Genomic DNA, 26905 nt, shown 5'->3' with positions numbered 1-26905 from the left:
GTGATATCAATTGTGCCTAACAAGGGATGGGTATGGTCCGACCTCGTATAATGAGAATGGGGAGCGGCGACTCTGGAATTTGCGTAGCAAGATCACTGCCGTGACTCGCCCGAAGGTGTTTCTAGGGGCGGTGACCATCTGGCTGAGCTTTGATCATCATCTAGAAGGTTTTAAGAATGAAACTTTCCGGAAGTCTGAGACGACCGGTGCTTTGTGAAGGGTCGATAACGCCGCCCTTGCGCTCGAGAAATTTAGTACAAGCCTGTAAAGTAATGACATAAGAACACTATTGTACAAATTATACATAACACCTAACTCGGTGGTTTTGCATCCCATGCAAGCCACGTCTCCACTTCGTCTATCAACTGCGCAACCTCTGGATCCGAAATCCGTTTCTCTCTCTGCTCTGGAGAGGGGCCCATCGCCCTCACCTTTCTCGGTATGATACGATCGGGAGATGGAACCTTCCTCGGTCTGATACAATCGGGAGATAAAATCTTTTTCAACCTTACACGGCCGGGAGATGAAGCCTTGCTCGATCCAATTGATTCGGGAGGAGACGACCTTCTCGACCTAGTACGATTGAGGGATGTTGGTTCCACAGCAGAGCGTCTGAGACTCCGTAGCCGTTCCCTATCCCACGCTGTCCACCGTGCGCGAAGTTTTTCTCCTTCCGTGAGATCTTCGGAGTATTTTTTATCTTCACCTTGTATAGGAACCTTGACCATCAGCACGTCCGCGTCCTTGTCCGCTGCCATAGCTTCCGCGCTCCTAGATGCCCGCTTGAGTCTTCCGTTCCACACAGCGGTGAACACTACCTTCCTCAGATGTTCAGGGACCACGGACCCGGCTATTTTGTGCAGTCTCGATTTTATGGGGAGGCTGGCGAAGTTTTTCGATATTCTCCTCGGGGTTCGACGTGTTGGCGGGTTCTCTGGCTCTCTTGTAGGAACAATCCGAATTTCAAAGGGAGTGACAGGGGGTGTCATAAGAGGTGTAGTCGTGGTTACATTTTCGTTTTTGGTACTTTTTCGCCGTATTCTCTCTTGTCTTGATTCCTCGTCGAGGTAGACATTGGTCTTCAATGCATGATATCTTATGTTCAAATTTCTTTCTGATACTTTCTGGGCAGGAATGGGTTGCGGAATCTCAACTTTTCCAGTAAATATTCTCTGGACTTTTCGGATGCCGTGAGAGCCTAGTGTAGACTCAGTCTCAGAGTCTAGAGCCGATGGCAGTTCTTTTATCCCGGGATACCAGTTGGAATAGTGTATTCTAAATTGATTGAGTCCCTTCGCTGATTCTTCCTCGAGAATTTTAGTGTTCTTCGTTACAGAGACTTTTCGGATGGCAGGAGGGTCTAGTGCAGACTTGGCCTCAGAGTCTAGAGAGGATGAGAGGGATTTCATCCTGGGCTTCAGGTTGGAAAGGCCGCGTATTTCGAGTTGATTGATTCCCTTTGTTGATTCTTTCTCGAGAATTTCAGTGTTCTTAGGTACAGGGTTTTGGAAGCGACGTATCGGAAGATCTTTTGGATCTTTGTTGAAGCTTCTAGTCGATTTAGTAGCAGGATTGCGAAAGGGAGTCCTGGGAAGATCTTCCGATACTTTGTCATCGGGAATCTGATGTTCGGCATCTGTAGTGTCGTCATCTTCGTATGCAAGACGTATAGACTGGGAGTTGAGAGCACTGGCGAGATTGCGTATAGAGGCGGAATTAGACGGATGTCTTGGTGCTGACCGCATTTCCGGTGCTTCAGTCAATGCCTGTTCCGCAGCTATTTCTTCTACTTTTGCAGCTCTTTCTGCTTTTTTTGCAAGTCTTTTTGCTTGTTGTTTCGCATTCCTCTTCAACGCCTTCTTCTCTATCATTGCGCTAACATCCTTCTCGTCCAGCTGCAAAGCGATGAACCTAGAAAACGGTACGTCTATTTTAGACCGAGTCTGTACGCCTTTTTCGCCGTTAAAGTGCCCATCTACTCGTACGATACTCATGCCGCCTTCAGATAAAGCCCCAAAATGGCCATGGAAGACGTGAATTGATTCTTTTAGCGGCTTAACCGACGCATGCGACTGTTGCTCTATATTCGGTATGTTGTCAATGGTGCTGGGGATTGTGCCAAGCTCCAGGTATATTGGAACAGTTTGGGAATCATCCAGATGCTCTGTGACCTCATGATTGAGACGTGCTAAGTCATCAGGCCCACGGACGAAGAACTGGATGAATTCGCCAGGCTCAGCAACTTCCTTCAATGCAGACTTTTCTACATCGAATAGCTCCAGCATGTCAATGTCTGAATCTAGAGATGTTATGGTAGGTTCGTCGTAGAATATGTCGGGGTCAAGTGACAGCAACCCGGCTTTCTTGCCCCATCCTCCTCCACCGCTTAGCACACGATGGAGTCGAGCTCCACGAGAGATAGCAAAGGATACCGCATCGTTCCATACCGGACGATCTTTCTTCCATAATTCCTGGAATGCTGCGTTGAGATGGAGAACGTCTTGGGCTGCAGGATCACTAATAAAGAAGCGACTGACAAGCTCTGTAGTTACAGAAACCATAGCATCCTTGGGTATAACTAACGCCCAGACTTTCATAGCACAAGCTGGAATATTCTTCGTAGCAAAGTATCGCGGTACCGTCTCTTCTAGTTCTTGAGAAGCAGTAATGCTCTGGCTGTTCTCTCCTTGGATCCGACGTATTATATTGCCCATGCCAGCCTCGATCTGTCGTGGCATGGTGATGGGGGTCAAAGGAACTGAAAGAGAAGCACTTTGCACGCCTGTGCTATGCCAATCAGGCCAGGCGAATGAGGTGTGTTGCAATTGCTCCTTCGATACCAGCTTTAGGGCTAAAGAACCCTTTTCCTTTTTCCACAGCGTCTGAAACATGGTTGAGGAGTGTCCTGTATGAAAGACTGTGTTCGCCAAAGGCAACTGGAGCACACTGTGAGGGATGGGCGTCTCGGACGCGGACGCTATGCTAGAGTCAATATGGATATTTATAGTGCCTGGCTTTTGTCGTGACCCTTCGCCCATAGGCTCGTGCAATGCTTCTATGTGAGGTGGTAGGAATTGGCCTGCGTTGAGCAGCGTATATGCCATCCCCTCGAAACCAAGCTCTGAAAACGGCGGAGAAGGGGGCGAGGGGGCACACCATCGTCCCTTTCTATAGCCTCGGCCAGGATGAGCGGGAGTAGGCAGCCTGTCGACCACAGCGACGAGGGCGTGATAGGATCGTTCTAAGTCAGGGTCTTGAAGGTTGAGATTGAATAGTCTGAGCAAGGCGGGCTGGAGGAATGTTTGGTCGTCCAAAAGCCAGCGCGCGAAAGTAGGAGTGAGGAATAACACCAGGAAAGGGTCTTGATCCCATGTGAGATTCGGAAGCTTATCGAACTCCATGAGAAGATGTTTGGGTAGCTGAAAGACGTCAATGTCGGTAGCTCAAGAATGCTAGGCTTAGGGGACTGACAATCGAATCTACCTGGGACGAGACAGCCACAGTTCTGCGATAGTGAAAGCAGCCAGGGTAGCTCCAGGAGCCTAGTCTGTCGCGAGGCGCGACGAGCTGAGGGAGTGGAGCAGCGGTTGAAACAAGGCGTCGCTGCGCGCGGAGGGAGCTCCTCTGCAGGGCGAAGCGGCGCAGGAGGGGTGAGCCCATGGCGTGCCATTGCCGTACGGGCCCTGGCGGCATGAATGGCCGTCAACGCGGGTGCATTGGGGCCTGGGGGTGCAGTAGAGGACGAGGCCCGATTCTGGGGTGCTTCATGATGCGTGGTCGCGATGTATGATGTCGGCATCCCAAATAAGAATATTTAGAGTAGTCTTGGCACCTCCGGCCCCGGTCCGCGTCACGTGCTGGCACTCTCAATTGGTACTGCGAACCGTGGACCCGTGAGACCCCTCGACCACTGAATCTCCTGGCGATAGTTTCTTGTGTTTACTTCTGCGGCACGAGTCCTCGACGCTGCTGTGCGCCCATTCCTTCCGAGCGCACCCCGTCGTCGCGCAATTAAACTCAGCTCCAGGGCTGTCCCGAAATCTTCGCCGACTACCGCATCCCGCGGCCACCTTTCACCTCCCTGTGCATCACCACGACCACTCCCGCCTCAACACCACAGTCCTCGATCGCCGGCGCCGCGCCGCTCCTCCAACACCGCTGCCTCCTCATGCAACGCTCATAGTCGCCCAAGTCGACCCCGTCTGAGCCGTTGCAGAGCGTTCGGCGCCCCGGCCGCCTCCTGTGCACTCCCTCGCCATGCCTGCTCGAGGCTTAGGACGACGCAGCAGCCCCATCACTCTGGTGCTGCTAGTCGTCCTCTTGATAGGATTCTTCCTGTTCTTTTTCTCCTCGCCCAACGATGCCGCGAGCAAGCTCCGAGACTCGACCCACACCGCCTCCAACGCACTCTCACCCCCCTCGCTCCCCTTCCGCAAAGCAAAGGCCAATGAGCGACCCCCGCCGCCCCCAGTGGTCCACTACCACATGAACAACGTGACGACCTCGCGGAATCCGGTCGAGAACCAGGAGACGGTTCTGATCCTCACGCCGCTGGCGCGCTTCTACCAGGAGTACTGGGACAATCTGCTCAGCCTCTCCTATCCACACGAGCTGATCTCGCTGGGCTTCATCCTCCCCAAAACAAAAGAGGGCAATGCAGCGACTGCAGCCCTGCAGGCGCAAATTGCGAAAACCCAGTCTGGGTCCCAAAAAAAGCGCTTCGCCAGTATCACTATCTTGCGCCAAGATACCGAGTCCCCGCTCATCACCCAGAACGAAGCTGAGCGCCACAAGATCGAGAACCAAAAGGCGCGGCGGTCGGCCATGGCGAAGGCGCGGAACTCGCTGCTCTTCACGACCATGGGCCCCACGACCTCTTGGGTGCTGTGGCTAGACGGCGACATCATCGAGACGCCGGAATCGCTAATCCAGGATCTGGCAGCCCACGACAAGCCAATCATTGCCCCAAACTGCTTCCAGAGATACTACGACGACGAAAAGAAGGAGAAGGCTGTCCGCGCTTACGACTTCAACAATTGGGTGGATAGCCCTACGGCTAAGGAGATGGGCGCGAGAATGGGCAATGATGACATTCTGCTGGAAGGATACGCCTCAATGCCAACATATCGGAGCTTGATGGCTATGATGCACGACGAATCGCAGGACCCGAACATTGAGGTGCAGTTGGACGGTGTGGGTGGGGCGACATTGCTGGTCAAGGCCGAAGTCCACAGAGACGGGGCCATGTTCCCGCCATTCGCATTCTACCACTTGATTGAGACAGAGGGCTTCGCAAAGATGGCGAGCCGATTGGGATGGAAGGCATGGGGACTGCCAAATTATCTTGTTAGTCCCAAAGGTGCTCGCTTGACACTCGAACTTCCTGCTAACATGCTATGAAAAGGTGTACCACTACAACGAATAAATTCACATTTGGCTTCTTCTTCTTCTCCTGTTCCCTGTGGAGATATTGGGGACGGATAGCTTTCTTTCTTTGTACCTTAAACATTGGGCGGCGTCATGGACTTGATCGCTTTCAGGAAATTTTGTACCTTATACTTCGGATTTTAGACTTCTGGGCATGGTGCGAGAATGACGAATCTGCGAACTTGGAAATACAGCTACGACAACTGTTCGACAGTATCCCACTTAGTGGCCGTGATACATATCTCATGTACCTAGCGATTCCCTATCTTAGAACGAGCCTAGTATATCTTGAAGTTGATGAGTTCCTGATCGTTATTCCACGCCTCCCCACACATCATGCCTTCGATATAGGCCTCCAAACTTCTTCATTCCTGGAAATCATGTAGAGGATTACACGACAGTGCGTGATCAGGGTGGTGGATGTGGCATGGCAAGGCAGCGCTTGGCTAAGAAGCTGCTGACTACGAGTCTTGGTTTAAGCATTGAAGGTACAGAGAGACGTTACGTAATGAGTGTTCTGATAGTTAGCTATGTAGAGAGCTCGGGGGCCTAGAAAAACACTCTCTTGGTTAAAAGCATCAAGTACCGTTCTTGTGCATCTCGTTTGAAATATTGAAACGTACGTGGTATATTTTGGACAGTAGTGAATAACGTAAATAAGTGTCGAGGGACTAATGACGTGGTACAGTCTACGGGGCAGTTCTAGGATGATCTAAGTCAGGACAGCAATAGTATTGGCGTGCAGGCAATTCGACAAGGCCGGCATTCAAGGCAGGCAACAAGAGGCGTTCAGGTGAATGGAGGCAGACAGGGGAGCCTGGTGCATCGTGCGTTCGCGCATTGACCACACCGCCAGCAAAACGGCGGCGATATGTAGAGGGGCACAACCTCTCTAACAAGCCTCCTGCACCCCACCACCACGACTCTTTTTTGGACCGGCTCGTAGCATCGTGTGCCAGCAACTCGAACCATCCAGTTCCCCACCTCACACACCCGCACTCACACCTCTCTGGCCACCAACATGGCCGACTCCGCCCCAAAAATCGACCCCTCTGCAGAGCAGACGACGTCCACCGGCCCTACCCTCGTCAAGGATGAGACCGCCAGAGTGACCGAGGAGCTAGAAGCCCCCAAGCCCGCCGAGGAAAAACCCGCTGCCACCATCGCAGACACTGCCACCAACGCCGCCACGGCGGTGAAAGACAACGTCTTTGCCATGTTCGGCGGAGGGCCCAAGAAAGAGAAGCGGGAGGAAGTCGACGACGTGGACGAGCCTTCAGGATCTTCCAAGGCCAAAGCGGCCGAAGTGAGTTATTTCTCCTCTAGAATTCACATGCAATGCTAACATACTGCAGCAGGAGGATGAAGTCGAGAACGTGGAGCCCGACGTCCACTTCGAGCCCGTTGTGCGCCTGACAGAGAAGGTCGAGACCAAGACGAATGAGGAGCTCGAGGAGCAAACATTCAAGATGCGCGCCAAGCTGTTCAAGTTCGACCGCGAGTCGCGGGAGTGGAAGGAGAGGGGCACCGGCGACGTCAGGTTACTGAAGCACAAGGAGAACGGCAAGACGCGCCTGGTTATGAGGAGAGACAAGACTCTCAAGGTCTGCGCCAACCACTACGGTATGCATATCTTGTGGGGGATGATATACACGTTCTGACGTAGTACAGTTGTCCCTGACATGAAGCTATCCCCCAACGTCGGCAGCGACCGAAGCTGGGTCTGGAACGCCGCTGCGGACGTCAGCGAGGGCGACCCAGAGGCTCAGACTCTGGCCATCCGGTTTGCGAACAGTGAGAGTATGTTGCTTTCTCTTCTGGCACTGTCTATACCCGCTAACACGCATTCCAGACGCCAACCTCTTCAAGGAGGCCTTCATCAAGGCCCAGCAGGAGAACGAGGCTCTCTTCAAGGCTGCCGAGTAGCTGCGATTCTGACATGGCGAGAGAATAAAGGCTGCGATCCATTGGGCGACTGGAAGGCTGAGGGTGGTTGAGAGGCTTTCGTATGGTACCATAGAGTTCTCATACTGCACATACTAGCAACAAATTGGCCTGGCTATGCCTGCAGCAAATCATAGTTAGATCAAACACTCCCCTGAACACTACCTCAATGCGCATACAACTACTTGCTTGTTCTGGTTTTGGGATTGATGAAGAGCCTAGCATCCGGTTTGATGGCAGCATTCTTGTCGTCATGGTGGATAGAGAGTAGCAATCACTGATTCCAAGCACCTCGAGCATCTGATAATGCCAAGCACATTCTTGTCTTTACCTACTTAGGTACCTAGCTTTATGTACCATAAAAGTGTCAAGTTTTGGTTCCATGCAGGTTCGATCAACTGCATTTTGTATAGATAGTAGATCGCCTTGCAGCACTTCTACAGTTCACATTGAATCCCTTGTCGTCTAGATGAAGAATCAAAGACACTGTTCCTCAGGTGCTCGCATTGCTTCGGACATTCACTCCCGCGCAAAGGATCCGCCTTGTTGTGGCGACCTCACCTCTAGCAATCAAGCAACCTCAATTGAGCTCTGATCCTTCCACCTTTTATTCAGCAATATCCTACGAAGGCTCAAGAGCCTGCTGCTGCCTCCTCTCCTTGGCAGTGGAACAGTTGAATCGTGACTTTGTTGTTGCTCGGCTGCTCAACATCACCCCGCCATCTCTTTCTCCATCGCGGACTCCCCCAGTTCATCATTCACCTCCGCCCAACCCCCTCCCACCCACTGTAGTTCACGCAGTCGCCGTAGCTCTCGCCCTCAACCCACGACACCCACTACCTCATTACCGCTCCCACTATCCCAATTGCCAGAGCGCACTGCCAACCGCCACAATGCCCGACGTGAGTTCTATCCCGCCCATCAACACGCGCAGCAGCTAACGCGACTCCACCATGCAGATCAAGCGCCAGGTCAAGCTCGTAACCACCCAGAGGGTGATGTACGTCCCCCTCCTCCCTTCAATTCGCGCGCCTGTAGCCAGACCAGCCGCTGAATAGTATACCATTCCAGACAGGAAGATTCGGGTGTGGAGGGCTTTCCCATGCGCTCATGGAGCATCGAAGTTTGGCTGCTGGACGACCAAGGCCATGAAGTCCCCGCGACCGTGTTTGAGAAGGCCACCTACAACCTGCATCCTACATTCGAGAGGCCTAAGCAGAGTGAGTGATGTTGCACATACCTGTTCCTTCATTTGCACCAGGGCCGCTGCGATGGACTTGAGCGCCGTGGGCGCGCATGCGTGTCCTTTCCGGGGCTTTCTTCCGCTACAGTTTGAGTGGAGTGCTAATGCAACTGCGACGCAATCAGCTTTCAAGAAACCACCCTTCCGTATCGACGAGAAGGGTTGGGGCGAATTTGATATGCAAATCGTCCTCACTACGATTTCCAAGGGTGGTGAACATACTCTGGACCACGACCTCAACTTCCAGAACGAACGCTATGAGGCCAAACATACGGTCACCTTCCGGAACCCGAAGCCGGAGCTCCTGGCCGCGCTGCGGGAGTCTGGCCCAGCTGGCGATGAGAACGGCGTGAGAGGTCGGAAGGATGACCCTAGAAAGAAGAGCCGGAAAGAGAAGAACGTGAGGACTGTGTTCAGTCGGACTTTGGGACATGAGATGCTGACACGACGGATTAGGTCGACATGGAGAAGTTGGCCGATGGTCTTCAAAAGCTCAGCGAAGACGACTTGCTGCAGGTCGTCCAAATGGTCCATGACAACAAGTCCACCGATACTTACACCAAGAACGACGTCGAGAGTAAGCATAGGACCCTATGGGCGCGTAGTCCAGAATCACAGTGCAATGTTAACGCAGCAATATAGACGGCGAATTCCACGTCGACCTCTACACCCTTCCGGATGCTCTCGTCAAGATGCTGTGGGACTTCACAGCTTCGAAAACGGACCTATAGACTTTGTCCAAACTCGATCAGCTGCGATACTCATTCAGGATACGGATATCTACATCGACCATGAACAGGGGTGTTTGGCGCGGAGCGTGTCTTTGCCTATGAAGGGAGTGCTTTCGATACCTTCATTCATGACAATGCACTCGAACTTGGGCACTACAATGGACTTCCGCTTGGGCAACATACTAAGGTAGGCTGCTAGCTCTCTTTGGGGTTCATATTGGCTATCTGGGTCGGTCTCCTTTTTCTTTTTCGTTCATCAATACTCCTGCTTGAAGCGCTGGAGTTTGGAAATGGCTAAAATGGGTCCCCCTCTACACCCACCCACGGTGATTGTATTGCAATAGTTGCCGAATGCGACGAATGCTTTAGTCAATGGCCTCTTTAGCGCGTGATAATGTTTGCCTCTACGTCTCGCTTTCATTGAATCCGGTGTCCTCCACAACGAACCCATCACACTCGATGTTTCCCTTCTCCACTTCACTGAACACCTCTCTTCGCTCTTTTCGCGCATGGCCATTCTATTCGAACCCAATCTGCCTTCCGACTACCGCTACACCCTTCGCCCGCCAGACGCTGGTATCGCATTACCTCCGGGATCCCTTGTTTCTTGAGCACCATCATCGCCACATCATCGTCGACATCGTCAATGGCATCATGGACTTTTTAACTCGAGTTCCTCCCGTAACAGCAACATCCAGTAGCCTTCCTGCGAGAAAAGTCCATGACTTTCATGACTTCCATGGCTTCCATAGTCTCCATCAGGTCCAACTTAGAGGAATGCTATTGACATCGGCAGCCCGTGCGAGACCTAAAGATGATGTGCGGTCACCACGTCGGCGAGCTGTTGGTCCCAGGCCTGTGTATGGGCCGACCGATGTCCACAGCCTCTGAGCTAAGCTTCGCGTAATATCAACAGGTTACCGTAGTTATATCCCGAAAACCAAAACTCCTTTGCATCACCAGCGCCAAAACAAGGGCCAATGTCAACAACCTTCGAACTTCCGACATACCTGCAAAACATCGACCTCGCACAACCCTCCGCGCAAGAGCACGCTTTCTCGAGCCGCATACACACACACACACACACACACACACACACACACCAGCCACGTACAACGTACACCGGCTATCAATAACAACAGAAGAGCCGCAGGATAGCAATAGCGTCCTACTCCAACCCAATTTCCCACACACACACACACACACACGTGCATGCCAGCCTCCGCCTCCGCCTCCCCATCCTCCCTCTACTGCCCCAAGCTCTACCCGGCCCCCACACCCCTCCCAACGTCCAAAACCGTCATCCGCCGTAGCCCACCGCCACGAGGAAAAAGCGAGGAGTGCCTAGGTACGGAAGCGAGGCTGTTGGCAGCACCCACCAAGCTCGAAGAAGCCCGAGTCAGAAAGACGAGGGGAGGGGCGATATGGCGTTCACGGCGCTAGATGCGCGGGGTAAGGATGAGATGAAAGTGCGGGCTGTGGAGGGGAGCTTGGGTGGGGTGGGAAGGGGGGGAGGTGGATTACTGGTGTTGAGTAGTAGAGTAAAGGGAGGGGGAGGAGGCTGAAGAGGTAGATAAGGGGGGATGGGAGCTGGGAGCATGGCTGTTTCATGGGGTCGGTGAGAAGATGAGCGATGGCTTTGAGGCGGTCGTGCGAGGCCGATATTTAAATTTTTTAGATATGAGATGTTCATGTCAGTATAATTTACTAGGATTCAATTGACACGGCCAAAGCTCCGTCTGCATGTATAGTATGAGAGAGAAGAGAGACAACAGCAGCAAACCCATGGCCCGCTCTCAACCACCACACCCGCTCGTCGTCCCCAACCACACATGTTGCCTCTGTGCCATCTAGCTTTCGAACCTCAAAACTCGCCGGGTGGTATTGAATGAAGCAGGTAGTCGAAGTCTGCCCGCTCTTCGTCCTAACGAACGCCTTCTCCATGATTGAGCCCCGGATATATCATTCATTAAACCAAAAATTCCCAAGGAAGCAACGCCTAACCATGACCATGGTAACACACCTACCTACCGCTCCGTCTGCTATGCTTCTTGCAAGGCTTGCCCATGCGACGCTCGCAACTCGGTGCGTTTTTGGTGTTGTCCTCCGGAAGACCCGGAAGTCCCAGCTTCCTCCACAGCTTCTGGGAATTCCTGCGCGCCCTCAGGACAGACCTGGAGGTCCTGGCAGATCTCGTTGCTTGCCAGATTGTCGCCGGAACCTGTGTCGTTGTTTGCCAGCCGCGATGAAGTCGCTGTGAAATCCCCTTTGAAGCCCTGTACCCAACGGCAACTTGCTGTGCCGCTTCGCGCTTCGCCTCTTGCAAGTGTTCTGAGACGCTTTGAGAAGATCGTTTCGCCTTTTCTGTCCAGAATGTGGTCTGATGAATTAGGGCGGTAGTTCCGTGCTCAACCGTGAGCCTTCCATTGCGGAGGCCGTCAATTAGGGAGTTGGAAACCGTCTTGAGGCCTGTCTGAGCAAGAGCGACATCATTCTTCACAGTCTCCGATAAGATTCCAGCACTTTTTGCCCAAGCAGATAGCTTCAGCCAGGGAGATCCGAAGCTGACGGTGAAGTTTTGCGCTATCAAGGGCTTCGACTCCGTCCAGATGGTAATGTTCAAAAGACCACTAGCGTGTTGTCGCTCGAGTTCCACAGCAAAAACCCCCTGGTTAAGTTTGGAGACTGATGAGGGAACCCAATGACCTGTTCGAACGACTCGGACAAAAAGCGTCGGTGGCTTTCTCAGTTTTAAAAATTGCTGTGGCGGAGTAAGAACGAAATGATGGTCGCCGATTATGTGGACCTTAAACTCCTTCGAATCATTGAGCTTCGGCGGTGAAAGGGTGTCTGTGTATGGGAGACCCAAAGAAGTTTCCCCGCCTTGTTTCGAAATGTCTTTCGTAGAATGTACTACGTCTTTGTAAGATTGAACCAAATCCTTTGCATTTTGCATAGCGGTTTGTATAGCAGCGACCGAAACCTGAGGCGGCCCGGTCACCGGTGCTGGGTTCCAGGAGAGCACGGAGGATGAGGAAACGATAGGTTGACTCGTTTGGCCATTGTAAAGCCTGTTGTAGACGCCTGCCTGTTGACCTAGCATACCAGCGGTGATCAAAGATAGCACGAGAACCGCAACAGCAAATAGAGGCGCTCGACTTTGCCAAATGCGTGTAGTGGTGTTCTTGACGCCTGTCCACCACTCAGTTTTTCCAGAAATCCAATCGCTGACAGCTGATGCCAACCCCGGTCTGCTTTGGGAAGCCTCCGCTATCTTCTCGCTAGCAGTGGCGTTGGCAGTGCTAAGCACCCCGCTACCTGACCGGAGAAGGTACGCCAAATGACGATTCAGCTGGTCTGGGTTGATGTCAAGGAAGGATGTGATGTTGATAGGAAGTGTTTCGAGTACGCGGAATTCGATCTCTCCCGGACCACGACCTTCAACACACAGGCGGAGGCTCTTCGAACCGTAAATGTAGGATTCGGGACACTGCCGGAATGGGACTACGGTGGCAATGTCCAATATAGGGATCGATTGGGACTCCAGAGCCTTACGGATGAGTTGGTGCTGGCCGATCTGGTCGAGAGAGTGCGACAGTTGGTATGCAGGTGCATCCGGGTGGCAGAATATAGCGATATCAGGGAGGATAACTGGGACCTTGTCGAATTTAGAAGCTGCAATTGGCAAGTCCTTTCCATCACTCATATGGAGCACAGTGACGGCGGCAAAGCTAGCACCGTATCGAGACGCACCGACGCACTGGTCTACGGTCAACTCGATATCAGTGGAGTCGATTAGCTGGAGGTTGGTAGAGTAGCCGGTTTCGGTTGGCACTCGGATGACACTGAAGCGCGAGGATGATTGCTGGGAGCTCGAGCTGGAGTCCGAGATCGAGTTACGTCCCGCGGCAAGAGCGCTGGCGATCTTCTTGATGGCCTCGTCCCGCACCCAGTCGGTGGGTGCCCCTGCAATCAGTATCCGGAACGGTCTCTTGGGTGGCATGTATATCTTCGAGAGGCTTTGTTTGAAGGTTATCCTGATCTCAGGATATCCGTACTGCTTAATCACGTCGGGCATGTTCTGGACGCCCTGGAGTGTTTGGTAGATGTAAGTACTAGACACGTCGTCCTGCTCGGGGCGCCAGTCGGATTCCACAAACTCGATCATGGCTGCCGGCTGTTGTCTGGTGTCGCCTCTTGTAGTTGCAAGGCTGCTTGCGCCAGCATCGTTGCTCGAAGTATATCCGAAAGGGGGGGATGCCGAGCTGGCCATGGTATTGGAGCGGGGCTCGGAAGTCTCGAAGATGAAGCTGTCGTCGTCGGACTCCTCGGTGTCTGCAACAGAAGACATGTCGTCGGGGGTGTTTCCGTCTACTGAAGCCAAAGACTCGGTGCGTCCTTCATCGTCTGACTCAACGGACCCGTCGTTGAGGAGCTCGTAGGAGCTATCCTCCAGCGAGGACGCCGCCTCGTGTCTCTTGGTGTTGGAACGCATGGCGGGGGCTTCGGAGGCAAGACTGGCGAGGGCGCCGTCAACGTCGAGAGAAGGAAAGGCAAGGTCGTGGGATGACGCTGACGAGCTATTGTGAGACATGGTTAGAGCTGGGCACCTGGACGAGACAGAGGTGCGGCGTAGAGGGCGGGAGGTGAAGAGGAGTGAAAGAAGAGCGGGCAGTACCTTTTGCAAGAGTGCCTTAGTCAGTGTTTAAAGGCCACAACCACGGTACCCTGATCCGGAGGGCGATGACTGCCTGCTGAATGGAAGCGAACGGGCCTCTGGGGGAGCCTTGTGAAACGGGGTGCGGGGCAGGCTGCCTCGCCAGCTCATGCGCGGCTTGTGTGGAGGCCGAGTGCGAGCAGAGCAGCTGCAGGATTCTGCAGAGGTGCGTGGTGTCGTGAAGGCGTGTACTATGTATGGCGTCGGGGCGTGGAGGGATGGCGGTAGGAGTGACTGAGGCGGGGGACTTCATTGACGGCGAGCCCCACCAAGTGCTGCTCTTATCGACGCTGATAGGCAGCACTGTCACGCTGACCCGTGGCCCACGCCATCCAGCCCGGCCGCGAGCCCGGCCACGAGCCCGATATACCTCGCCGTGCTTTCGAGCATACGGCCTCGGGGAGCGTGCCGTTGTTCTGCGGGTTGCTACTGTTGCAGGAGCTCCCGGCCTGGTTGGCGAGCACGGCGAAAGGGGAACACGGTGACACGGGCATCAGGGCGACAGGGCGACAGGCGAAAGGGAACAGCCGCTGCTTGGCGATATACATGACGACGGCGTCTCGACGTGATGCGGAGTTGCTGCCCATCGAGCGGCCCCAAGCGGGCGAATAAATACAGTGTGCAGCCGTCTAAACTCCATGATACATCCCAGAAGTGTCTCCCTCCATCCAGGCCAAACCTCGTCCCTGGCCACCAAAGAAGACAAAAGCCATATTCGAACGGTATTATGAAGCTTAGAACCCACACGCGTACGCCGTCTCCCATGTCTATGGTGATGCCCAACCCCCAGCCACGTCCACCCATTCTGCGAGGCAGCTGCCCTGCTTGCCCTCGACGTCCACAATGTCCGTGTCGCATTTACATCTACACCCCACGCCGTTTTCTTTTGGTGGGTCGAACGACGCCCAGTATTCGTCCTCCTCGATCCGCTTCTTCTCGTCCTTTGTCGTCTTCTCCAAGAACGGTATCCGGGGGAGCTGGCGGGCAGGCGCATTGGCCGGGCAATGCTGAATCGTCGTGTGCCGATACCCAAAGTCTCGGAAGTAGTGAATGTCCTTTGGACTTAGGAGAGCCCCGGCTGCCAGTGAATGGATCGGAGCATCTCCCCACTAGTCGTCGTTAGCTCACGTCTGCTCATACGCCAAATGGACACGTACCCGCTCCATCCAAAACCCTCCGCTGCGGTCCATCATCTCAAAGAAATCGTTGTATTCTTTACTCCGGAACCAATCCAGCCTGGCAATCTCAAAGTTACTCCAGAAATGGCACATGTTGTACTCCTCGCCCTCCATCGCGTCTAGACTGATCTCCGGTAGTGATCCCGCCCCAGGTTCGGTGTTGAGGATCTCCTCCGGCAAGGGCTTCTTATACTTGGGATCGTCCTTTGGCAGCGACTTCTTCTCATCGGGCTTCACGGTAAACATCTCCCATAGGCCCTGTGAAGTAATGTTATTGTTTCGCTTGAATGCCGATGCGTAGCGGAAAATGTTCGGCACTGTTTCCTTGAGCTCCTTCACTGCGATGGTAAAGCCATACGTCTTCTTCTCGCGTTCCATGTGGATGAACGGGTCGCTGTTAAGCTTAGCATAGGCCAGTTGACGGGAAAGGGACTGCGCGGGAGGCTTACTAGGTGATGTCGCAGAAGTATTTGATCTCGGGCTCCAGCCTCCAATACCATTCGTACTTTTGCAATAGCTCGTGCTTGTAGAAGAATCTGTGACAAGATTAGCCGCCATGCTTCCCATAGAACGCGAAAGCATCAACCCACCCAGAGTAGAATCGGCACATATGGTGATAGCTCTCCATGCCACCATACATGATTGCCGCATCGCCCTGTTTCGCGATTCCCTCCTTTGCAACCGCCATGTCCGTCCACGATGGATACCCCCACATTGTCGAATCTATCTTTCCCCATTCCACCGATCCGCTAGTATGATTCAATATCGCCTCCTTGAACGTCGAGTTGAAGTCGCCATCGTTGAGGAAGACATATGGGTAGTGGAACCAGCGATTGAAGTGCCGTTCGATCGATTTAATGGATTGGAGCACGCCGTCCAATTCCTTGTTCCTCGCTAGTACCACAAAGGCTGCGTTCGCTCGAGGACCGTCCACCTGGGGCTCCAGGCAGCCTGTCACGAAGACTTTGTCGTACTTGTCGTTGATTTTCCTATAGTATGGTCAGCATGCGCGAAAGTGTGGTATCCCGATGCGGAGGCGATAAAAACCTGACCGCCGTTGAATTCCTCATCGCTTTGGACCTGGGATTGGAGTTTTTGAGCAAGGTTGCGTACCGTATCGATGGAGGCGCCCCAGCGGGCATCATCATAATCCCCGGTGATTGGGGATGCCGCACGAACAGTATGAGTATTAATATTATGACCAAGCATGGGAAGAGCAGAACAATGCCTAGGGGTATCGAGATGGACGAGTTCCCTTTTATTCGTATGCGGCGGCGGAAGAAGGCTAATCGGGGAGACAGCTTGTCCGCCCGTCGTTGTAGGTCATCGAGGCCGGGAATGCTGGGCGAGGAGGGTATCCTCTTGACGAGATTTTGTACAAGCCCCATTTGGTTTTGGTCCTGGACCGCGATGGACGTCGACCGAGCTCGGGGGAGGCGTTGAGAAGAAGCCACTCTGGATCCAGCCAGCAGAGCGGAGCGCTCTACGGAACTACTGGAATCGCAATAAAGAGGCCGAGTGTTGCACGGCGCCGGGGGGGGGGGCGGAATAGCAACGGCGACGGGGAAGAAGATAAGGTGAGGCAGGTAACGAACGGCTGGAGATGCCTCCAAAAAGCGAGCTCAACCCCCGAGGGCGGCGGGAGGAGTGCCAGGGGCGGAATTGCTACAGACTCGGCGGGGCGGCGGTGAAGATGGACGGGAGAGCGCGCTATGGCGGAGCGTGAGGGTGGTGGTCGAAGTGTGGGTGATGCCAGGCGCTGGAGGATCGCGGAGACCGTCGAGCAATCTGAGAAGGAGGCGAAGAGATGCCAAGAGCGGGCCAGGGTCTCTCGTCGTCAGCTTGCTGAGTTGCACGTGCATTTAATTGTTGGGGTCGGTGTATTTATGGTGAAGCAGCAATTGCTGTGTCAAGCGTGAGCAGATGAGTGCTTAACTCGAACTTTTGCGTTCTGTTCAGCGCTCGTAGAAGGCATTCTTGCGTACGTTGTTCTCTCGTGAAGCTGAGATCGCGGCCCCTTTCCTCGCCTACCCACTACCCACCCGCGCATTCCATTTGGCGATATCTCCATTGCCACCTCGACATAGGAGACACCTAGCACCCGGCCACGAGTCCCAATCGGCAGCCCCATCAACTGACAGCCGCTTCACTTGCCCGGCCCGTGGTGCCCATCCCGTTCACCGTTTATCCTAGCGCCTCCAACGGCGCCCAGCGCTGTGTCGTCCTTGCGCGTCGAAATCGAAATATCGCCGTGGGCTATGGCACGTGACTATTGCCGATTCACTGGACGCTGGATATCGATCATTCAATTGGAGTTCACCATACACATCATCTACTAGTCGTTACCTCATTCAGCAGACCAGAGCGATCCAAAGAGCAAAAAATTGACAAAGATCTTATTCACGGATTGAGGCGACGTGACACCACCCCCAAACCATCTACTCGACGAACCTCAACACTATCGAAGTCATCATGAGTAACAAACTCAAAGGCCTGACCTTCGAGGCCAACGAGCCCGCCTTCTTGCGCCGTCTTCGCGGTGAAGCCACCTCCGGGCGGGACGCCTCCCGTCACGAACGCCCCGTTGCCCGTCCGAAACGCGCCAAAGGCGATGACGATGACGATGCGCCGACCTACGTGCTCGAAGACGGGAATGAATCACTTTCAAAGGCGGAATATGAGGCGCTGATTGCTGGGAAAGACGCTGACCAAGGACCGGGCGTGGAGGGTGCTTCTTCGGGAAAGAAGGGAGACGCAAAAGATGCTGAGAAAGAGGAGGCGTCGACGCAGCAATCTAAGCACCAATTGACTGTAGTCGGTGCTGTCTCAAAGAAGAGGAAAGCAGTCAAGGTTGTGCAGGCGAGTGATGGGGAAGAAGATGCAGACGTGAAGCCGAAAAAAGCAGTCAAAAAGCCGAAGAAGTCCAAAGCAGTCAAACTGTCTTTTGGGGACGACGAGGGATGATTGTCCTTCGAATGAGACATCATGTTCAGAGCAAGAGCGGTACGAGACGTTGTCAAATATTTAGGTAGGCCGGCTTCTGGGCCCCTCCACGTCTACCCGCAGCCTTAAACAATTGATGCCCCACATATTGCTCGACGCCCACTGACGGAGGCAGAGGTTTAGACGTCACATAAGGATGTTGAGTCGAGCGACCACTTTGGGAACCCCAAAACACCTCTACTCGTCACTCGCGCATGCAACTGATCACGACATCAAGATTATTGCTTTTTCCAGGAACAATTTCATGACTGCGCCTCAAGGCCATCACTTTGTCACGGAGAGCGGGCTCGATGCTGTGAAGCTACGCAGCCTCGACATAGGCTAGATAAAGCGTCTTCGGTTTGTGGGTATCTCGTACAGCTATCGGGATTGGGCCGTATTTATTGAAGCTCTGAGAGAGAAGATTCGCAATATCTTCAAGAGCAACCGTGGGAAGCTGTAGACAGCGGAATCCCACCCATTCATATAACACGCATTAGTACACGGGGGCTCTTCCGTGTCTCAGTCCCCAAAATCCCTTGCAGAGCCGGTGTGGCCGATGCACTTCGCTCAGCAGTTTCATCGCGGACCATGGAGAACCTAGATGCTGTGCATCATTGGTTGTTGGCTTCTAGTTTAGCCGGATCAGGCGCGCCCACACCCTCCTACAACGCATTTGGCAAACGCAAGCAGCGGTATATGGGGTCTGTCGGGCTGAGATCTCAGCCTTGAGGGCCGAGATGCGCTTCTAGATGCGACCTTTTCGGCTGCCGTCTGCATCCGGCGATTGTGGCTTGCACAAGCGACCTGACTTGAAAGCCCTATCGTGCCTTGATGGCGCCTAGCCTCAGGTAACCCGGGATCTGCAAGGGCTTCTCGGCGTTGAAGGCAGGCTTTTTCCTTCTATTGGTCTGGCAGCGGACAATAACAGCCAGTTCCTCCTATAAGTGAAGCTTCGCTCCCTCGTGGGGTGCTATGATCATACATTCTCCCGTCCTAGCAATATCTCTTCTTGCAGCCTTCTCTCAAGCAGTCTCTGTGTCTAGCCCTTGGCCTTGCCACCAGACGTCCCTCAAGCGCTTCTGAGCATCATTTGGAACTACGACTGCTATTATTTGGCACTCGCATCCGATAAAGTCATGAATATAAGGCAGGGAACAGTGGGGGCGAAACCTAAGAAGAGAGGTCTACTGAACCGGTTTCAGACGAAGATCCAGAAAAACTCACGAAGTCTACTCTGCGACACCTGCCGTTCCATCGACATCAAATCTACTCTACCGCTGAACTCGTCCCATCCGACTCCGCCTTTCCCATCAAATCCAGCTCCGGCTGTGCGGACTTCCAAACCAGTGGTACTCGGCAGCTACAGTGACTTGCTATCGAATGCCTCCTGTCCCTGCTGTCAGCTCGTCTTGCACCTTGTACGGCAAGACGAAGCATCGACTTCCATTTCACTCAGTGCCCCTGCGGCAAGATACGAGTTGCAGCGATCCAAGCACGGTTTTGAAGTAAAAGACGCCACAGGAACACTGGGCTATGTACTCCCCGCCTCTCACGATATGGCTTCAATGTCTTCAACCATCTCCTCCGGTAGACCCGTGCCAGCTCTGGACATTGCTTGCGTGCGTGGATGGCTGTCGGATTGCGAGACCAAACACGTGACTTGCGGGATTCTAGAAGACTCGCTTTCCACCAACGATCCGGTCGATATCATACTGATTGATGTACGGAACAACCGTATTGTCAAAGGAAATACTAATGAAAGATACTTGGCTGTGAGTTATGCTCGTGGCGGAGTCAAATGTCTTGAAGCCACCAAAGCCAACTTCGACACATTGCAAAGAGATGGTGCACTGGATCAGCAGAAGCTAAAGCTCCCGAAGGTCATCGAGGACGCCATGAAATTAACCATGTCACTCGGAGAGAGATATCTTTGGGCTCATTGTCTGAGTATCGTACAAGATGATCAGATGCACAAGGACAGTCAGATCAATAGCATGCATCAAATCTTCGGCAAAGCAGCTATGACGATTGTTGCCGCGGCAGGAAGGGATGCAAATTCAAGACTTCACGATGTTGGAGCCGGGTCAAGGTCTTCGTACTTGGCCGAAAATTTTATCGAGGGAAGAAGATTTATTGCTCGCCCAGCCAACCTCCGATATCTATTAGAGCACGGCTCGTATGGCAACAACGCTTGGGCTTACCAGGAGAGGATTCTATCGAGACGTTGTCTCATCCTTACACAATACCAAGCCTATTTCCACTGCCAGACATCAACTCATACTGATGCAGGAGATTGCGAGCCACAAGATATGCCCTCAGAACGAGACATGCCATCAAGTCCTCTAGCCACGGTCCAAATGGAGCGAAGCCTAGACGGCAAGTCTCAATTCGACACCTTCTCAAAGGGCGCGATGAGCCTATACTCCTCCCTCATCCAATCTTCCACTCGACGCCATCTCTCCCACCCTACCGACCGCCTTCCCGCCTTCGATGGCATCTCCGCCATCCTAAAATCCTGCTACGGCAGCCCCTCCATAGCCGGCCTCCCCGAAGCCATCCTCGACGTCGCCCTCCTGTGGGTCACTTCAAACCCTCAAACCCCAACCCACCGCACCCGCTCCCTCCCCAGCTGGTCCTGGGCCTCCCACCCGGGCAGCATCGACTACCTCAGCGGCCCCCTCGCCTCCACCCTCCCCAAAAACTCGCCACCTATCCGCTCCGAAATCGGCGCCATCGTCCTCCGCACGCAGAAGCACCTCCGCCCCGTACTCCGCGTCTACGGTGACCTTGTCCAGAAACTCCGCATGGACTCCGCCACCACATCCGACGTTAGCGAAATCCCCACCCCCTTTATCTCCCGCGACGTTGCGACGCTGTGCTTCTCCGCGCGCGTCGCAGACGCAGACAAATTACACCTCCGTGCCTTTGAATGGGATGCTGGGCGCGTGCTCGTGTATGCGAAAGGCGCGACGTCTAGCGTGTCGCCGCATCCTACCTGCTGCGGGAAGATCTGGCCGGACAACGCGGCTGATTTCGCGGAAGAAGGGGTGATGCGTGAGCCGGGAGTGAGGAGGGGGTTTCTGCTGTTGAGTAGCGTAAGGGTGCCGGATATGACGGAGCATTTGGGGCTGGGGAGGCATTTTGCCGTGGGGGGGTTTGCGGCAGGAGTGCTAATGAATGTGCTAGTGGTGGAGTGGAGGGGGGATTATGCGGAGAGGATTGGAGTCGGGCAAATTCATGAGGGGGCGTGGGAGGCGGTGGAGGGGGGGCAGGAGGGGGGGGGGGGGGGGTGGGGGGGGGGGGGGGGAGAGGAGTTGAATGGCAATTTTTTTTTGGTTGGTAGTGGGATAATGTATGAGGCTCTGATGGTAACAAAGAATGGAATAGGAATATTATGTAGCACATTTCTACGTATGGGTCCGTTTGCAACTAGGAGAAATACTAAATCCTACTAAAGATAGAAAAGCCGCGTACTCCTGCAATTTCCTCTCTAGCGCCATGTGATCCTGCACTCACGCATACGAAAGCTATAGCTTTCAGATCACCTCAACATATATCCAGACAAGCATAGAATAGTCGCTAATGTTGACAAAAGATTACCGCAGTATCGCAGCAGGCATGTCCACCAGGTCCAAATAGACAAGAAATGAAATCCTTGTATATCCACTCAAAAGATGGGAATCGAGGGGTGTGTTCACCTAGTCAGCTCGGCGACCACGACCGCAGTCCGTGAAAGGATGTTAATCCTCGCCAACCGAGTGAGGCTGAAAGACATTAGCTATTACAAAAATTATGGATGAAAGAAGAGCTTCGCATCCGTTAGCCAAGCAGCACAGCCTTCCGCTGCGGCCTAGCACGTAGCCAAAAGGCCACCGGGACCAGGATCTGTGCCATGTTGACCCGGTACGCAATGCCTTCGATCCACTCAACCAATACAACGAAAAGCTTCCGCGATGAGCGCTGTTCAGCTACCGCAATGAACTCTTGCGACGATGGGCGCCGCAGCAGCCAGTCCTCCGGCAAGCCCAAGTTCACGAGGATGTAATCTGCATGCGTTAGTATGTCCTCTTCGCGGCATGGTGTGCACGACATTCATACCTTCGTAATCGAGGACCTTACTGCTTGGGATTAGCTTAGAATAATATGCCGAACCTTTGAACCGCTTCTCCGATGGCAAGACGACAAATTTGGCGGAGCTGGTGTAGAACGCTAACACATGCGGCGGTGTTCGCCAGGTACGGAGAAGGACTTCCAGCCCTTCCTCCACCGGACGCCGTGGTTGACCGAAGTGTGCTCGCAAGAGAGGGTGCGACATAGGCGCTAAAGCCTCATATCTTATGCGGATGACCTTGCCGGTGCGCGAGAGAAACCACGCCGTCAGAATCGGATCGACGTTCACCGGAGCTGGGAACATCACTTTAGTAGTCGAGGAGTGGACCCAGCCGGCCCAGGACCAGGACGGAAAACCTTGTCGACGCTCCGGAATATCGTCCTCAGACCAGGTGAGACTGACCGAAAACAGCTCTCTAGGAACACCGTAGATGAAGGGGCCTAGGTATGGCCGTAGAGCTGTCGTGATCCCGGAGAATGCGTTCAATATATCCGCGGCTTTCGAGAGGTCTCTGCGGAGATACGAGTTCAGGAGATGAACGTACACGTTTCGGAAGAGGTCCTCCTTCGTACGCCCTTCTAAGTCATCCAGAGCGAGCCGCGGGAAGTCGTGTCGGCGCCAGAAAACGGGCTTCACGGCTCCGAAAACCTCTAAACAGGTATCCTCAATCCAGTCGCCGACCCCGCAGCTGAAGAAGACTTGGTTGGGTAGGAATATCAGTCGGCGGCAGGAAAGTACGCTTTCTTGAAAGGTCCATCCACGCGAGTTCCAGGTAGACCGATACAGCTCCTCGTACACCGATGCTTGAACTGTGATTAAGTCAAGGTCCTGAATCCGAATTTTGGATTGGGTGATGGTGCGTTTCCTGGTTATCCCCGGTAAGCCGGAACTGCAATCAGGTCCTGCTGCGGCGATGATGGTCAAATGCGCTCGTCGGTATATCGAGTCCATGTGCATGATTTGGCTTTCCTTCTCGTCTCCCTCGTCTTCGATTATGCAAAGACTATCTACCCAGAGGTAAGATTCTTTTAATAGACGGCATAAGACTATCGCGTCAGAGATTGTCTTTGGTAGCTCAACTCTGTCGAGTGCACCATGTTGCATGAGTGAATTCACATTCTCAGCAGTCAGCCTAATCTGTCCAGTACATCCCCAGACATAACTCAAAGCCAGGAAATGCTCTTCGGTGGTTGCTTCTATTATACAGGACATGTCGACGTTGATAAGACGGAACCCTACCTTGTGTAGCGCTGAAGATAGCGGGGCCTTGGGGTTACAGACCTGTGGAGGATGTGTTTCGTGGCAGCGCTGTAGCCATTTCGAGATTAACACAAGATCAATGGAACCAGATGTGATGTCTCGTCCGTGGAAGAGGTCTCCATAGTAATCTCTCGGACTCTCCCACAGTGAGGAAGAGCTAACAGTCGTTAATGGAAGAATGCTAATGGCGGTTTGGCTTTCCAAGGCTCTGTTAATGAGCAATCGACGACCGCACCTGCTAGACCAGTCCTCTAGTTGATAGGACGCATATGGCTGTGAAATTCCAGTGAGGTGATATTTCGAGTGTTTCCTGAGAGACTGTAGTGCGGTGGCATGGAACAAGAAGCGGCAGAATGGGCAGCTGCTGTTGTGCACGACCGACTCCGATTCCCATTTGATATCCTCATCTTGATATCTACGGATGTCCGTAAAGAATAACGCATGGAAGTCCAGTGTCTCACAAGTTCGACACAAACGGTCTTCTGTGAGGACCAGAGAGGAGTTCGAAGCATCATCTGCAAGGCTTACAGATGACGCGAGAAATTGTGGTGCAGAAAGATCACTCGTATCCAAAACAGCTGACTCCTCAATAGGACTCTGATTGTCGGAAAGATCGGTCCAGTGCGCAGAATCATGCCTCTGAGAGGCTGCCCTGGGTTGGGAGACTAGACTAGCCATTGATTTGAAGCCCCATTACTATGCATACTTTGGTTGAAGTCAGCTTGGACGTCTGAGTGGAGCTACTCCTTACATCTAAACAACGGTTGTGCTCGTATGAAAGCGAAGAGAACGTCGCCGAGCTAGATGGCTTTCGAAGTCTGAAACCATTGCGAGTTTGTTTGCATACATGCTGATACCCAGTGAGTGTTTGCGTAAGAGCTGCAATTCATAGAAATCTCACGGTTGCCTTCGGGATCAGGTATGGGTAAGGCTGAAAATTGGCGTCTTGGCTGCATTCCGCTTACTTCGTATATTACCCCACGTGGCTCAGGTGCGATGTCACTCGTAGTGAGCGTGGTGTCTAACGAAAACCCTCTGATTTCAATGTACTAGGTGAAGAGCAGGTAGATCAGAGTATTGCACGCAATAGTCGCAGTAAGAGCGAAAATCGACGTTTATACAGTCCCTTGAACTCGTAGTATCCTCTTGCTATTCCCTCAAACCCGATAGCGCTCTAACTCCTCCTTGTTTCTCCGCCAGAAGAAGAATTCATTAACATTGAATAGGCCCTCACGATTTACTTCGCTTTCAAGTTGCTCCTTCTTCGATTTAGGATCGTTCTGATGAGCGTTGTCAAGTGTGAAACTGTCCAGATACTTGATTTCTATGATCTGTCCAGGCGTCGTTCGTTCTCTCGGATGAGCGAAATCAGACTCATTTTGCCAATCTCGTGCTCTCTGAATCCACTCGAAAAGCCAACACCGATCTGACCTGTCTCTGTCTGATGCCCGTCCTACGCAGTCCGCTAACGCGAGATCACTGAAGTCGTAGTCAGACCTCTTCACTATCTTCTCAATCAGCAGTTTGAGAATGGGTCTCGAGGAATTGTATTCCTCAACTGCTTTTATTGAGTATTTTCCAGTAGGTCGAACAGCCCATATCAGATGATCAGAGAGTAACAGAGACAATAATTCGTAGTTACCGAGCATGAGTGCCTCATGCCATGTCGACCAGGGAGGGTACCATCCCGAACGTAAGTGTCTTTTTATCTTGATCGTATGTTGCACCATAATGGGATTGGCTGTCAGGAAGCGAAGAAAGGCAAGCTTGTCAGGAGTAAATGGTCCATGCAGAAGTTTTGGTGAAATGTGGCACTGAATAGCGCTGAGGTAGGGAAGAACGGTGTCGGTGTCCTCGTCTGACGGACTGAACTTCGGTGGATGCACATCGGGTTGCCCAAACTGTTTCCATCTCCTTCTGATTTCGCACCTCCCAAGAGATATACGAAATACTGAATAGTAATATATTGTGTCACTGTCGTACCACTGCTTGTGGTACTTTTCATATGCTCTGGTGACGTATTTCTGAAAAAGACTCCACGTCATCCAGCGCCGTGAAAACAGCCATTCTTGGTAGAGCTCGTCGGGAGCTTCGTCGTCGTAGCAGAAAAATCCTCGGAAACAAAAATGCATATATATGTGCTAAGGGGCTGTGAGATGCCGCTCCATACATTACGAGATGCGAATCTCACCTCGCAGGAGAGTTTAGAACCGATGAGACTGCTAGCTTCTGGTAGGAGTGGTTATCGCTAAGCACGGCAACCTTTTGCAGTATCTCGGCGGGTCGCGTTTCTAGCGGAGACAGCGTAGGAGGCTGGTACTTGATTCGCCAGATTCGAGAAGTCCTATAAGTTCTTTTCTTAGGCTTGGTGACCTTCATGTCCACTGGTCACTCTGGGACCTTTGCTGGTCTGGTGCCTTTTCGAAGTACCATTGTAGAGGTTGTACAAGCTTCCAGGACTATTTTTTGTGGTTGCTGGGGGTGTGATTGGATTCAGCACTTGACATGGGGCGGGCGTTGCCTTTTATGGGGATTGAAGTCTCAGGCAGCAGAGCCGGATTCGCATGATCGGCCGACTTGGCGTTATCCTATCCCCGAGGTCAATCTTACACTTTCTGTCATCACAAGCCGCTCGTTGTGGTAGATAGGAGTGTCGTTGTAGAAGTAATAAGCCAAGCCGGTTAAATAAGGACGTGTCTAAAAGCCCTAGTCCGTAGTGTTCTAGTGAATACGTTTGATACCGGTGAATCTGACCGGAGCCGTGGAGATCCTGCTTAGAACACTTCGAAACAGATTCAAGCTGGGATTTTGAACTTCAATCTGAGAAGGAGATCACGGCTCTGGCTTGTGGCCAGCATTCCACGAGTTCAACCACCATGAAGCGTCGACACGAATAGGATGTTATCGCCTTTCTGAATTTCGTACTTGTCTTCGCCCTCAAGCTCCCAATCGGCATCATTAATGAGGACTAGGATGCCCGGCCGTCTTTGTATAGTTAGTGCTGGACTCAAAACGTGCTCGGGTACAACGCACACGGTACCGTCAAGTACGAAAAGATCTTTTCTCGGGTCTTTCATAAGGTTGTCGCACAGATACCGAACAAGGAAAGCAACGTTTGAATTCAGCCCAGATTCATCCTTTGCTGCTATTGAAAGCTTGTGCTTTCGTTCATTTGAAAAGAGCATTTCTAGTCCACCACTGGAAAGCATTAGAACGAGGGACTGCTAATTTAGTCAAAGGTGGGTGAACGTACCTGAACTCCACGGTGATGGGAACAACGTCTTCAGTGCTGGCTGCCGACATTGTATC

At 52.9% G+C, this 26905-nt stretch overlaps 12 protein-coding genes across 12 annotated transcripts; 6 read left to right on the top strand and 6 right to left on the bottom strand.

The window, feature by feature from the left end:
- Positions 1-35: 35 nt before the first annotated feature.
- Positions 36-3660, bottom strand: BDZ99DRAFT_564988 (uncharacterized protein; the record flags this gene model as incomplete). Its single annotated transcript, XM_033727425.1, has 2 exons — positions 36-3419; positions 3472-3660. 2 exons carry the CDS (start codon positions 3658-3660, stop codon positions 312-314), a joined length of 3297 nt encoding a protein of 1098 aa, XP_033584181.1. The 3' UTR covers positions 36-311.
- Positions 3661-3932: 272 nt separating this feature from the next.
- BDZ99DRAFT_456972 (uncharacterized protein) lies at positions 3933-5795 on the top strand. Its single transcript, XM_033718582.1, has 2 exons — positions 3933-5346; positions 5405-5795. The coding sequence occupies exons 1-2, from the start codon at positions 4258-4260 to the stop codon at positions 5423-5425; spliced, it is 1110 nt and encodes a 369-aa protein (XP_033584180.1). The 5' UTR covers positions 3933-4257; the 3' UTR covers positions 5426-5795.
- Positions 5796-6366: 571 nt separating this feature from the next.
- Positions 6367-7815, top strand: BDZ99DRAFT_456971 (uncharacterized protein). Its single transcript, XM_033718581.1, has 4 exons — positions 6367-6733; positions 6783-7050; positions 7099-7227; positions 7280-7815. The coding sequence occupies exons 1-4, from the start codon at positions 6449-6451 to the stop codon at positions 7351-7353; spliced, it is 756 nt and encodes a 251-aa protein (XP_033584179.1). The 5' UTR covers positions 6367-6448; the 3' UTR covers positions 7354-7815.
- Positions 7816-8093: 278 nt separating this feature from the next.
- BDZ99DRAFT_456970 (transcription initiation factor-like protein subunit) lies at positions 8094-9671 on the top strand. The gene is made up of 6 exons (XM_033718580.1): positions 8094-8273; positions 8331-8371; positions 8443-8591; positions 8740-9014; positions 9071-9191; positions 9257-9671. Exons 1-6 carry the CDS (start codon positions 8265-8267, stop codon positions 9343-9345), a joined length of 684 nt encoding a protein of 227 aa, XP_033584178.1. The 5' UTR covers positions 8094-8264; the 3' UTR covers positions 9346-9671.
- Positions 9488-10397, top strand: BDZ99DRAFT_11213 (uncharacterized protein). The gene has a single exon (XM_033712423.1). It carries the CDS (start codon positions 9718-9720, stop codon positions 10234-10236), a length of 519 nt encoding a protein of 172 aa, XP_033584177.1. The 5' UTR covers positions 9488-9717; the 3' UTR covers positions 10237-10397.
- A 655-nt stretch (positions 10398-11052) lies between these two features.
- On the bottom strand, positions 11053-14264 carry BDZ99DRAFT_456968 (uncharacterized protein). Its single transcript, XM_033718579.1, has 2 exons — positions 14038-14264; positions 11053-13940 (listed from the first exon to the last, which is right to left on the bottom strand). The coding sequence occupies exon 2, from the start codon at positions 13838-13840 to the stop codon at positions 11369-11371; it is 2472 nt and encodes an 823-aa protein (XP_033584176.1). The 5' UTR covers positions 13841-13940; positions 14038-14264; the 3' UTR covers positions 11053-11368.
- A 301-nt stretch (positions 14265-14565) lies between these two features.
- Positions 14566-17050, bottom strand: BDZ99DRAFT_404668 (alpha-1,2-mannosyltransferase Kre5). The gene is made up of 5 exons (XM_033716401.1): positions 16354-17050; positions 15831-16229; positions 15690-15776; positions 15220-15634; positions 14566-15171 (listed from the first exon to the last, which is right to left on the bottom strand). The coding sequence occupies exons 1-5, from the start codon at positions 16626-16628 to the stop codon at positions 14830-14832; spliced, it is 1518 nt and encodes a 505-aa protein (XP_033584175.1). The 5' UTR covers positions 16629-17050; the 3' UTR covers positions 14566-14829.
- A 662-nt stretch (positions 17051-17712) lies between these two features.
- Positions 17713-18204, top strand: BDZ99DRAFT_374688 (uncharacterized protein; the record flags this gene model as incomplete). Its single annotated transcript, XM_033714931.1, has 2 exons — positions 17713-17968; positions 18002-18204. 2 exons carry the CDS (start codon positions 17713-17715, stop codon positions 18202-18204), a joined length of 459 nt encoding a protein of 152 aa, XP_033584174.1.
- Positions 18205-19790: 1586 nt separating this feature from the next.
- On the top strand, positions 19791-20897 carry BDZ99DRAFT_374891 (uncharacterized protein; the record flags this gene model as incomplete). The annotated part of the gene is made up of 1 exon (XM_033714944.1): positions 19791-20897. A coding segment is annotated over one exon (1107 nt), but the record flags the coding sequence as incomplete, so codon positions are not given.
- Positions 20898-21593: 696 nt separating this feature from the next.
- BDZ99DRAFT_564981 (HET-domain-containing protein) lies at positions 21594-24433 on the bottom strand. The gene is made up of 3 exons (XM_033727424.1): positions 24348-24433; positions 22324-24301; positions 21594-22271 (listed from the first exon to the last, which is right to left on the bottom strand). Exons 2-3 carry the CDS (start codon positions 24272-24274, stop codon positions 22045-22047), a joined length of 2178 nt encoding a protein of 725 aa, XP_033584172.1. The 5' UTR covers positions 24275-24301; positions 24348-24433; the 3' UTR covers positions 21594-22044.
- An 86-nt stretch (positions 24434-24519) lies between these two features.
- On the bottom strand, positions 24520-26009 carry BDZ99DRAFT_564980 (uncharacterized protein). The gene is made up of 2 exons (XM_033727423.1): positions 25788-26009; positions 24520-25737 (listed from the first exon to the last, which is right to left on the bottom strand). Exon 2 carries the CDS (start codon positions 25726-25728, stop codon positions 24754-24756), a length of 975 nt encoding a protein of 324 aa, XP_033584171.1. The 5' UTR covers positions 25729-25737; positions 25788-26009; the 3' UTR covers positions 24520-24753.
- Positions 26010-26463: 454 nt separating this feature from the next.
- BDZ99DRAFT_470243 (ubiquitin related modifier 1) lies at positions 26464-26899 on the bottom strand (the record flags this gene model as incomplete). The annotated part of the gene is made up of 2 exons (XM_033721619.1): positions 26464-26794; positions 26850-26899. The coding sequence occupies 2 exons, from the start codon at positions 26897-26899 to the stop codon at positions 26464-26466; spliced, it is 381 nt and encodes a 126-aa protein (XP_033584170.1).
- Positions 26900-26905: the final 6 nt, after the last annotated feature.

Source organism: Mytilinidion resinicola (genome assembly GCF_010093595.1).
Source record: "Mytilinidion resinicola strain CBS 304.34 unplaced genomic scaffold BDZ99scaffold_1, whole genome shotgun sequence".
Lineage (NCBI taxonomy): Eukaryota > Fungi > Ascomycota > Dothideomycetes > Mytilinidiales > Mytilinidiaceae > Mytilinidion > Mytilinidion resinicola.
Note: the sequence above shows the minus strand (reverse complement) of the source record. Positions and strands in the feature narration are given on the sequence as shown.